This window comes from Rhopalosiphum maidis, chromosome 1, assembly GCF_003676215.2.
Source record: "Rhopalosiphum maidis isolate BTI-1 chromosome 1, ASM367621v3, whole genome shotgun sequence".
Taxonomy (NCBI): Eukaryota; Metazoa; Arthropoda; class Insecta; order Hemiptera; family Aphididae; genus Rhopalosiphum; species Rhopalosiphum maidis.
In genome coordinates this window covers 46,874,881-46,887,113 of record NC_040877.1, presented here as the reverse complement: position 1 = coordinate 46,887,113, position 12,233 = coordinate 46,874,881, and the positions used below count along the sequence as shown (strand labels likewise).

Here is a 12,233-nt window from a genome sequence, read left to right as displayed (position 1 = left end):
CTATAGTTAGCCAGTTAGCCAATATCCATATTTTGTTCAGTAGTGCGGAATTTCAAATGCAAGATTAGATCAATTTTAATTGTTTTTGTCGGTACAACATGTATAGAACTTCATTGTATTTTTTAAATTTTTAGTATGTTTGTTTATGGCATAAAATATCTCGATAATTATAAAAAAGCTCTTAAAAATAAAACAAATTAATTTAAAAACCAAAACAAAACTTTGTAGATAATTTATTCAATAACACTTGAGACAGTTATGTACAAAACAAGCACCATATTGCAAAGTATATAATGTCAAGTATCTCAATTTATTCATTTTTAAATAAAAATAAAAAACAAATAAAAGGAATCGATTTCAATAAAATCTATAAAAAAGTTGTATTATACATAGTTAATGTTCTCGCTTTTCCTTGTGAAAAGTACTCTTACCCCGAAGGTTCAAACTATGTGAAAAAGTTGAAGATTGAATCATTTTTTTTTTTTGCTCTAAAAAAGATGACAGATATAAAAACAAAAAACTTACATCATCGTAAAACCTTATAGTATATCTATTTAAAATGTTGTGGTGAAAACCAAACAGATGGCGCCACAGAATTATTTATAAGTTGCCGTTTTCAGATATTTGATTACAGAAGTTAGGTCGATTCTATACACAACCTTCAAGTCTCAATCCCTAAGATCCACATTGAAATCGAATAAATACGTAGTTTTGAGTTAATTCAGTTCGGGATAATCAAAATAAGCGGTGCATTAAAATGTAGTTCTTACATGAACGAAAAAAACATAACATAGAGCATAATTAGCATTTTAAAAGTGTTTAAAGTTACAAGACAAAATCCACTTTTCATTTTTTTGAACTACCTACATATAATGTGTAAAATAATATGGATAAACACTTTGTAAATTAAAAAGCTTAAAATATTAAAATATTTGTTATTAATTTAATTAACCTGAATTTTAAATATTTTCAAGTTTGATTCAAATTGTTCGAAAATAGATAATCTCAGATTGAAAGAGTATATTTGTTAATAAACTTGTAACTAGTAACAAGATTACAATTTATACGTTCAGCGGGCGCGATGTCTGCAGAATATTGAATATACATTTATATTGTATACAATATCGATTCTCAGCTTATCGATGCTAGTGTACGTTCTTCATACAACCGAACGCTATTATTATCACCAAATACCAATAATAGATATCGTAAATGTCATCTGAGAAAAAAATTGAATGCTTAAATAACTGTAACAAAAATCCAAGTATATGGACATATAGATTGAAATCAACAGATTTATGTTTTATGTGTAAACGTTTAAGCTAACATAAAAATCGTAAAGGCTAGTCAAAACCTAAGCTTATTCCCGAGCGAATAATATATTACAGCTTAAACTTGTGACTTGAGAGGGTTCCATCCAGACCCCTTGTGACCTTGTACCCCTTCGTAAAACTACCCCGACACAGTTCGGTTATTGAGGTAGAATGTTAATCGATTATAAGACAAGTTTAAAGTTTAAACAGAAATTTTAGTAGGAAAAATTTAAAAGTGCACTTTATGAACACTTTAAAAACAAACATAAAATTATGCACAGGTCCGTGTTACAGGCGTTACAACCATTCTCTTTCGTATACAGCATATAACCATTATACATATATATTCAAGCCAAACCCTACTACGACAACAGGTAACAGCGGGTACGATAAAGTTGAATAACTTTTAAACTTGTTTCCTACAAATTTAAAAAAAAATGTCCAACAACGTTTTATGAATATTGTTAGATAAGTTTTAAGGTGGTGTTGTTTTGCATATTATGTAGTGCTGGCTACTTAAACGGCACTACAAACTTAAAAATTGAATAATATAATTATTAAAATAGTTTCAACAAATTCTACCAACGTCCAACAAGTCCGGGAACGGTTTTCGATTAATATGCTAACTTTGTCGAATCCGTTGTTCGTCATGACTGCAGCGTTTCATTAAAATTATCATTTTGCATTCTCAACACATTCACTTCATTGACCTTTACTAATTGCTTACTTGCTAAAATGTAACTCTTATAATACCTAAATAAATATCTGTATGCTCGATATACGACAATACAGATTACAGCGAGACTGCAGTATGCTCGACGAGATCCTCTATATTATATTGTTTTGAGACGGTCCACTGGTTGTTAAAAAGTGTATTTTTACAAGATCGCGTACACGTTGTGTCTCTTATAGTTGTAGATAGGTACCGTGTGTACGGCGTGTATACATATTATACGGTTGTACTTTTACGCTATACCGCCGCCGGCCGGGAGAAAAATGAATACATGGTCCAATTAAAATAATATATATTCAAAAAGAAACGCATGATATAATAATACACGAGCACGCGCGTACGTACTTTAGACTTATTATGCTATATACTCGCGCTCGCGTAATGGCACGTTAACTTCTTCAGCAGTCCAGTTTTTTATTCATTATTTTCCGTGTTTAACACTCACGCGGGCAGCGATTCGTGTATTATACGATATATTATTCAGATATATACCTACGTGTGTACATAAACTCTGTTGTCATTGAGAATACGATGTGTGCGTTGCAAGTGGTATAATATAATATTATACATAAAATACGTAACAGCGTTGTATTCTTGTGGTATAGGGAGTTTATAGGATTCTCCTGTCTTTGACCTTTTGTTGTTCATCGGTTCCGTGGTTTCTGCAGCCTTGATGTCTGAAATATTTGCTATAAATAAATAGATTAATCTCAGTTCCTGATATAATCATATGGGTTAGGTTTAGGTAAAATAACGTATCAACATAACATTATATGTTTGTAATTGTTGATGTTCCACATACATATTACTTAAACGTCTTAAACACACTGGATTTACATTGCAGTGAAATAATGCATGAATGTTTCGAATGACGTGATTATGCTGTTTCTCGAATGTTAGCAAAAACAGGGCATTAAGTGTTGCATCAATGTTTTTTTTACATCTGTGCAACTTGCATTGCGATTACATGTTCCAATAAAACATTGATACAACAATCCGTTGCACGGTGAGTTTGTGAATTGTAAATATGCAAAAATAAATATTAAAATTGTACTTGTAAAATACACGTCAAGATGACACATTAAGGCACTACAAGTAAGTTATGTTATGTTTTTAATTCAATAATAAGATTATAGTATAACAATATTTAATATGTAACGTTTAAATATAATAATACATAATATGGTTAATAATTAAATGCTCAGAGCATCTGTATTTTTACTTTAGGAACCAATGCGCCATCACTCAATATTGACACTATTCTTATTTTAGTTTTCATTTTAAAATATTAGTAATACTGTTATAACTAGTATCAACATATATATATATATATATATATAGATGAACACTAAACCACTACTCTTATCTCTTGCAACCTTATTATTCATAGTAAATAAAGAAAATAAATTGAAGCCCCAGAGTAAAATTTCGGCCAGGTCGACACTGGTTATAACCACATCTCTCGATTTTATTCTGTACGCTATATCTACAAACTATAGTTGTACATGGGTACCATTATATATTTCAATAGTATAAAGTCTCAATTTTAAGATCAATCTAATTTTTAGTTTTAATCTTTGTTACATTTACAAATGTTGTACACATAATAAATAATGTTTGACAATTGATTTTTCTGTTGGTTATAAGTATAGTAAATAAGAGCATCAGATAAGTAAATATAAGACAACTGTGATGAGTACTTACATGATTTATTTTGTATGTACTTTATTAATGATAACTTACTATAATAGTTATGTAATAGTTTAATGTGGATGTGGTTGTTATTGTGTTAGACCAGTTAAATTTATTTTGGTGATAGATGTATATTTTTGCGTAGATACACATTATATCATGCGAATATTGACTTTTGAAACGAATAGAAACTGAACGAGATTACTTTTAAGAGTTTCGTAAGCCGCGAGGCGCACCAATTCAACCATTTAATATCAAGGGCGCATTATTATGACTAAGTTTGGGTCAGCTACTCAGCTTTTATTCGGCCGGGAGAAAGGTTAGGATACCTAGCTATATAATCATTTATTAAAAACATACGGGTACAATTTATCATGTAAATAAATAATATATTTAAATAAACTATAGTAATAGTCAATAGGTTACTATATTGACATAATTAAATGGAACTTTAGGCACAGAATAAAATGTTTTTATAATAGGTGAAATATATCTAAGTAAAAAAAAAAAATGTTAATTCGCCACTGATTTACGATACACATAATAACATCTATCGATAATGCTTATGATATAATTATATTATCATAGTAAGACAACGACGCTGTCATCGTGTAAAAAAATGTAAGAGCATATAATATATAAACGTTTATTAATAGGTATAGTATGTCGCCAATATCGGTATTTGGAAACGCTAATCCGGTATCGATGATTTGTGCTGGTGTTTTTTTTATGTCTTATCGACGCGCGACGTCAGGAACGTCATCTTATATGGACGACCTTAATCGACCACACGTCCGTCCGCGTGTCCCACGCTCGTGATGCATCGTCTATATTATGTTATTAATTATTATAATACAGTGTATACGTATAGTATTATACGTTTTTTATAATCATCATCGTATGCTTGTATAGGTATGTGTGTATACTTCATAATATCGAATTCCGTTCTAATAACTGTTTACTGTTTACTGTATAATTATTTAACTATACATACCTATGTGCGCACTGTTTCCAACGATACTGTCGCCGACGCTTATTATTATTTTCGAAGATGTAACATATTCCATTTGAATGTAGGAACTCAGTTTCACTAGAAAGTATTGTATATTATAGTATAGTATATAGTATAGAACAAATTAAATTAAATTAAATTCATATGGTAATTATATTATAGCGGCGTGTTTAGTATGAAACGATCTTGAATTTAAAATTGTATACCCACGCCGACGAATACCAGCCCAACGTATTGGAATGTTATGCCAAAATGTATTACTTACCCGTCATAATATTACATTTACCTTTACTGAAAATTCCATGTCGTTCATCAACTCGGTCTGATAAAAGATAATTTTTGAAAGTACTCATTCGAGTATACAGATACAAATACTTATATTGAAAAGTATTCTAAATAGGTATTTGAATATTTAGAAAAAATAAATCTTTCTTGTAAATCAACTCAACCAATTTTTCTTAGCATTTTTATATCTGACATCAATTTTATAGAAGATGTAACATTCAACTTGGTGTAGATGTAATTTGTTCATCTGGTTTCTCCGTCAAAGGCATTTGAACTATTCTTGGTTGAATTTAAGTTACATAAAAAATATATATTAAAATGTATTATATCATATCCACAGTTATTAGCTATATACATTTTAAATATTCATTATGTATGAAATCAAAACTAAATAAATAAATATATTTTTTTCGATAAACGTGATTTAATTTATATAAAAGAAAAAATATTTGATTTTATTTTCAGATATTTTTATGAAGTATTTAAAATACGTGGATATTAGTACTTAAAAAGTATTTGAATATTTTTATTTAAGTACTTAATTTAATAAGATTGTCATTTGTAAAATGTATGCTTTAACGCCTTTCTGGCCTCCCCTTTTTTGCTACTGGGGATGACGTCGTGGAAATGTTTGCAGCCCCTCACAATATTGGGATGAAATTCGTCAGTAGACCATCTGCACCGAAACGCGCATAATGTATTTAATATTAAAATGCGAGATTATCGTTTTTCATTTCGGTGACAACTTACTATTCCGTACAGTTTAAGCCATATATTATGTGTACGCACGCAGTTATATTATCGTACATCCGCTGCTGCAGTATATAGGAACGGAACACATTTTCGTACAATTTTATAATGCCATTGCACTGCAGTATTAATGTATCATTGATAAATATTAAATATATAATAATAATATACCGTTTCGCGATAGGAGTAATAATTTAAACGGAACACGCGTCGTATACAGCCATATTATATTAATATATATGTATATATAAAACCAGTCGCCGGCGGCCGCCATTGTTATTAATTATTATTATTAATCGTCCGGAAAGCAGCGGCGGCGGAGAGGAAGGAACACAGAAGAAGAATAAAAAACAAGAGGATGAGCCGTAGTACTGTTTACACGATATGCCATATGCATATAAGTATATACGTATTATATATTTATACACACTGTCTACTACTGCAGGTTATACGCCAGTCATGATAACACTATACTGCTACGACTACGATCAGTATACGATGATGTACGGTGCACGTACACAATAATAATGATATGTGTTCGACCGGTATAATGGAGACGTTATCCCGAGATGAACTCTTCGAGCCAGCGCTGGCTGCACACATTGGTTAACGTTGTCGTAAACAACCGAATACAATAATACGGATAAACCATAAACATCATCTCGCAAAACGCGAGGCTTTTACGATAATTGCAGGTATTATAATATATTACATTGCACAATTAACGCTACGTATATCGTAGTTATTATACTATACAGAATACACAACGTCACCGTATAATAATAATAACAATATAATATATTACTATTTATATGCATTTCCCGTTTGGTTACACTGAATACTTCTACGTTTTGGATTTCTAGTCTGAAAATATACAATTTAACACTTTCTAGATTTTTAGGGTCCAAATATTTACATTTCAGATTCATATATAGTCCATATATTTATTTTCCGGATAATTTTTATTTTTACTGGCTGCTAAAAATTGAATATAAAATAGACTATTCCACAAAAAACACTTAAAAACGGAAATTATAAAAAAAAAATTATATAAAAAAATTCTAAACGACTTGCTTGTATATTAATGCTTACATTATCTATCATTATTTAGGTTAAATACAAACGTTTCTAGCTTCTTGATTTTTCAGGTATTCATTTTTATATCCTTGGGAGCGTTTAGAATTAATTCCACGGTTGTGAAATGTTTCAAAGCTTACATGTATAATGTATATCATAATTATTAATCTATATAATATTTTAACAATTTATTATTGAAACTTTTTTATAATTTTTTATAAGATAGCAATTTTAAATAACCTATTTACATAAAATATTAATTTTGGCGCAAATGATAGGTCATTTTTGTATCTTTTGCGCTTATGTCATATAGCCGCCAAATTCACGTGTTGGGTTTTTAGCTTCTTGATTTTTCAGATATTCGTTTTTATATCCTTGAGAGCGTTTAGAATTAACTTCATGGTTGTGAATTGTTTCGAAGCTCTTTTGATTTTGATAAATATTTTGCTGATTTCGCCAACTTAGTTTAGAATCACCATATCTGTTATCAAACTTATTAAGCTCTGTCTCAATACTATCTGAATAGTTTAAACTCTTCAATGACTCAGTAGGGGGTTTTACAGCTATTTCAAAACTATTATAAATTTCTTTGTGTTGATTTGTTGATGGTTCTATAACCTGACCACCGTGTTTTTCAAAAGACTTCTTTTGATTAACATATTTTGAAGCAAATTGGCGTTGATGAATATTATTAAACTCATTTTGTGATGACAAATCAACCTTCTGTTTTCGCCAAGATTCATTTTTTCTTTTATTATTAGGATACATTTTGGTATCATTTTTACTGTGGGAAGTAGTTTTATTATCATCATTAAAACGATTATCATACAAATTTATTGAACCGATCAAATATATCGTCTATTATCTTTCTTTCTTCTAAACTCCACTTATTATTGTTCACTAATTCATTAATTTTTATAGATAGGACATTCAGAAATTGATTGGGTCTGAATCCATTTATCTTAAACAATGGATAAGTAAACTGAAATCAAAAATTGTAATTGTATTACTATAAACATAAAAAAAATCAACAATTTATTCATCTAAATAAACATCAACTATTATTAACATCAATAAGTTTCAAAAAATTATTCTGTTTATAATATAATTAAAAAATGTATGAATTGTTTTTACTTTTTTCATTATCAATAATTATGTAATAATAATCGTTTTTACTTAAGACAAAAAGATCAGTATTTACAAAATTATCAAACTTTTAATTAGGTACTTATTAATTGATACATAAATATAACAAATACTTAAACAAAGAACTAGATATAATAATTTTTTATAAGAATATAAATACTACAATTATTAATAAGTCTAAATTGTACGTAACTAATTAAACTGTACTTTTAAAATTAAAAAATTGATCATGTAATAGCTTAAAACATAGATAAGAAGCATCCTAAACATATTAGCATTTCTTAAAAGGACTATTATAGGTACAAAATAAATACATTTGATTAACTCACAATTAAATGACGTTTTTTGAATGTATCTTCAATGTCTTGGTCAATGTACATTTTTAAGTAGCGTATCATTTCTTTAGGATTATATTCACAGTAATTGTAATACATCAAAATTTGTGATAAAATAATAAGCCGCCTATTTGGACATGGAAAAACATCATACATCATGTTTAATTTTTGGACAAAAGGAAATTTATCGACAGATTGTAATAAACATTCTAATTTTACTAACTGCCATGAACTACTAAAATTACCAGCAGTAATTCCACGAGATAGATACATTTTTGCTTTTTTATAATCCTATAATAAAACCATTATTTTTTATTCATATAATAACAATACATTTATAAATATATCATACCTTTTCAATTTTAAAATAATATTTTCCTAAAACTTGATCCACGAGTCTATTTTTTACATTTATCAGTTTTTCAATTAAATTGTCCATCATAGATTTTGACGATAACTCTTTAGGATAATCAATACATATCATTAAACATAGAAAGAGCTGTCGTATATCATCTTTGGCTAATAATTCAACTGATTTTCTATATAAACCAATCAAGTAAATATATAATATTTTAATTAAATAAACGAATAAGTAAATAAAACTAATAAGGATCATGGACAAAATATATATTGTTTGATTATATAATGGTTAAAATATAATTAATTCTAGAAATATAAAAAAATATAAATTAGAATACGTCTTAATGACAATCAACCTTGTGACACGATCTTTTAAAGTTTTGATGGTTCTATCCAGGAGCGTACCTAAGCGAGGGTTCGGCTTTGACCCCTACCATTGATTAAAACAGGATTTAAAATTCTTATGGTACAATCCTCTGGTTATATAAGTAATACCTTTAATATCTTTTACATGTTAAAAAAATTTGCACCCTCCCTCAATTTTAAAAAAATCTTGGATACGCCCGTAGTTCTATCAATAGATAGCCTCCCTCATAAAATTAATTAAAGTTATAATAGTGTACCACAAATTTAATTTAGTTCTTCAGATTTACTTATTTAGTAATTTAAAGGTAGATTGTAAGTTTTCAAATAATAATAAAAAAGAACACAAAGTATTTTAAAAATTGCAACAGAACTTTTAAATTATTACTATATTCATTACTTATCAATACCTTTTAGTTGATAGGTACTTATAGAAAATAACTACTTACTTAGTAATATCATAAGAAAGCTTATAATATTTGTTTGATTCTTCTCGGTTATTTTTTAATTTATTAACAAATGCTGCTTCCATGTATACGTTAGAAGTTTGAATTAAAAGTCGAGCATTAGTATTTTTAGAGCATATATCTGCAGCATTCATTTCATCATTGTCTGGCATAGCAAATTGTTCGTAATAACGTCTAACTCGTCCTTTAGCGTTTAGCCAAATTAGTATCCATTCAGGTTCAATAGAATCAAGGGTTCTAGCTTGATCAGCAAATTTTAAAGCTATATCGTTTCCTTTGGGCGAATACTCCATAAAAACACTAGCTTTAACCGCACAAACTGCAGCTTGCTCCGCTCGATTAAAACAATCGATCTCTTTAACATTCTTTAATAACTAATAAAAGAAAAATACACTAGCTTAATAATTGCTTAAGATTTGTACATCTATATAATCTATTTATTTATGTTGATCTAATCTATTTTATTTAAATTATCATCAATAGTTTAATATATAGCATAATATCCTTATACATCATGAACTAGTCTAGATCAATAAATAATTTTGATTTGTAATATAATATGTAAAATAATAGTTTAAGTAAATTTAAAAAATATCAAAATAACAGGTATTAGAATATTTACACTTTATTGATAAATTATAGTCTTTGTGTATACGTATATTATATAATACTAATGAAAAGTTATTTCTTTTACTTATTACATAATTAAATACTTATTTAATTTAAATGGTTATTTGTTATTATAATAATGAATATAGAATTTAATTTTTAGTTATTATTAAATTGAACAATAAGTAATTAAAATTCACCTTTTCTGAATCAATTTTCAATGATAATGCAATATAGGCATAGGTGGCTTGAGCAATATGATAGTAAGCATCAGAGTACTGTTTATTTGACTCATCAAATTCACATGTTTTCATAAATTTAACAATTTTTTCAATTTCCAAATATGATTCCTTATAACTTTTACAAATGTAAAGTTCATAACTAACTATTAGTTGTAAATAAAATCTAAAAAATAAAATAATTTCACAAGATACATTATTTATATTTATGTGTATAGCTAATTTAATTGGTGGTGTCATATGAAGCAATCAATTTACTTTTTAAATGGTTGGGTAGGTCGTAGGTGGATGGGTATATATGTGAGTTCAAAAATTAATATAGACTTATGTAAACAATACCTAATAAATTATGTTCCGGTACCTATGATTCTTTGTTAATTAATAATATAATTATATATAAATTTATATATAGAAAGAAATTAAGTTATACATAAATACATTTCTGACAGACGACAGTTACCTATTTAAATCGTATTCATTGTCTTTGTCTATGATCATTTCTAAATCTTCTCGAACCTTATTAATGAGTTAAACTTAAGGTTTTTATTAACTCCTGTTAATTGTTGGATGTCCCACGAAAAAATGCTTTCATAATCATTTTCTATTTCCTTTAACTGTGTCCGAATATTTTCATCCAATCCAAATTCATTACAGTGGTCATTGTTGATTGACAAAGTGCCCATCACATCAGACAAGTGTTCAACATATCCAGCCATTTTTCAGTATACTTGGTGCATTTAATCGATATATTTAACTACAATAACGAGTGGCCGTCATAAAATATGTGATAAATAAAACAAAAACTCTTAAAAGAATTGTAATTAAATAAATGGGAAATAATACTAATTAATAATCTGAATATTTACTCTTGAATTTGCCAATCATAAATCGAAAAACAGGAGCGTCACTTGGGGGGGGGGCAGGGTATACTTTGGCTCCTCTATTTTTTTCCGAATCTTATTGGCCTGTATTAAAATTTACAATGCGTCGACGGCGCACGGACGATGGCCTATGGCCCTATGACTAAAAATTAAAATATATTATTAATTGTTATGAATACTATATAATGCGTAGGTATAAAATATAAATATATTATATTATTATGTATGTAGATAAGTAATAAATAATAATGCATAATATTTATTATTTTTAGATTCTTATTAGATTATAGCATAAACTATACGTCTATGAGCATTGATCATTCGATCATAGCTATTTCCAACTTTCCAGATAATTTTTTCGTTGGTAGTTATAAATACGGTACAATAAAGTATAATATAAATATAGGTATATATAAGTATATAATAGGTACGTATCAGAATATGTGGGTATTCAATTATATAACAATTATGCTTGTAATTTAGAATAATCCTATATTTCTAACATTTCTATGATGTCGTTACAGACTACTTACCGTTACACTTAGTATAATATTATACAATATTATGTCTTGGTGACAAACGATTAAGTGATTTAATGTTCATAGCGATAGAAAAAAAGATGCTAACAAAGTAACAAAATAGATTTAGATGAAGCAGTAGATCGATTTTCTAAAATAAAAACTAAAAGGTTTAAGCTAGAATAGCATAACTCATTTAAAAAACTAATGTATTTTTAATGGAATATTGTATTATTATCTATTGTTATATGTTAATAAATAAATATAATATATTAATTTTATTTGGAATACCTGTACTAAATATTTTTGAATCTATATCAAAAGACAAATAAATTATTAATGAATAATTTGAATTCATTAAAATATACCCTTCAAGAGTTTAACCCCATACAAGCGACTGTAATGAGTTGAAAATATGGTATAATATTTTAATCAGAGGCGGATCTAAGATTT

The 12,233-nt window shown here is 27.8% G+C and overlaps 1 protein-coding gene across 1 annotated transcript; it reads right to left on the bottom strand.

Moving 5' to 3' along the window:
* Window positions 1-7,049: 7,049 nt before the first annotated feature.
* On the bottom strand, window positions 7,050-11,288 carry LOC113550035. The gene is given in 8 exon segments (XM_026951633.1): window positions 7,050-7,694; window positions 7,696-7,844; window positions 8,338-8,634; window positions 8,696-8,882; window positions 9,516-9,907; window positions 10,343-10,547; window positions 10,842-10,908; window positions 10,911-11,288. Coding segments are annotated over 8 exon segments (2,016 nt in total). The 5' UTR covers window positions 11,098-11,288; the 3' UTR covers window positions 7,050-7,162.
* Window positions 11,289-12,233: the final 945 nt, after the last annotated feature.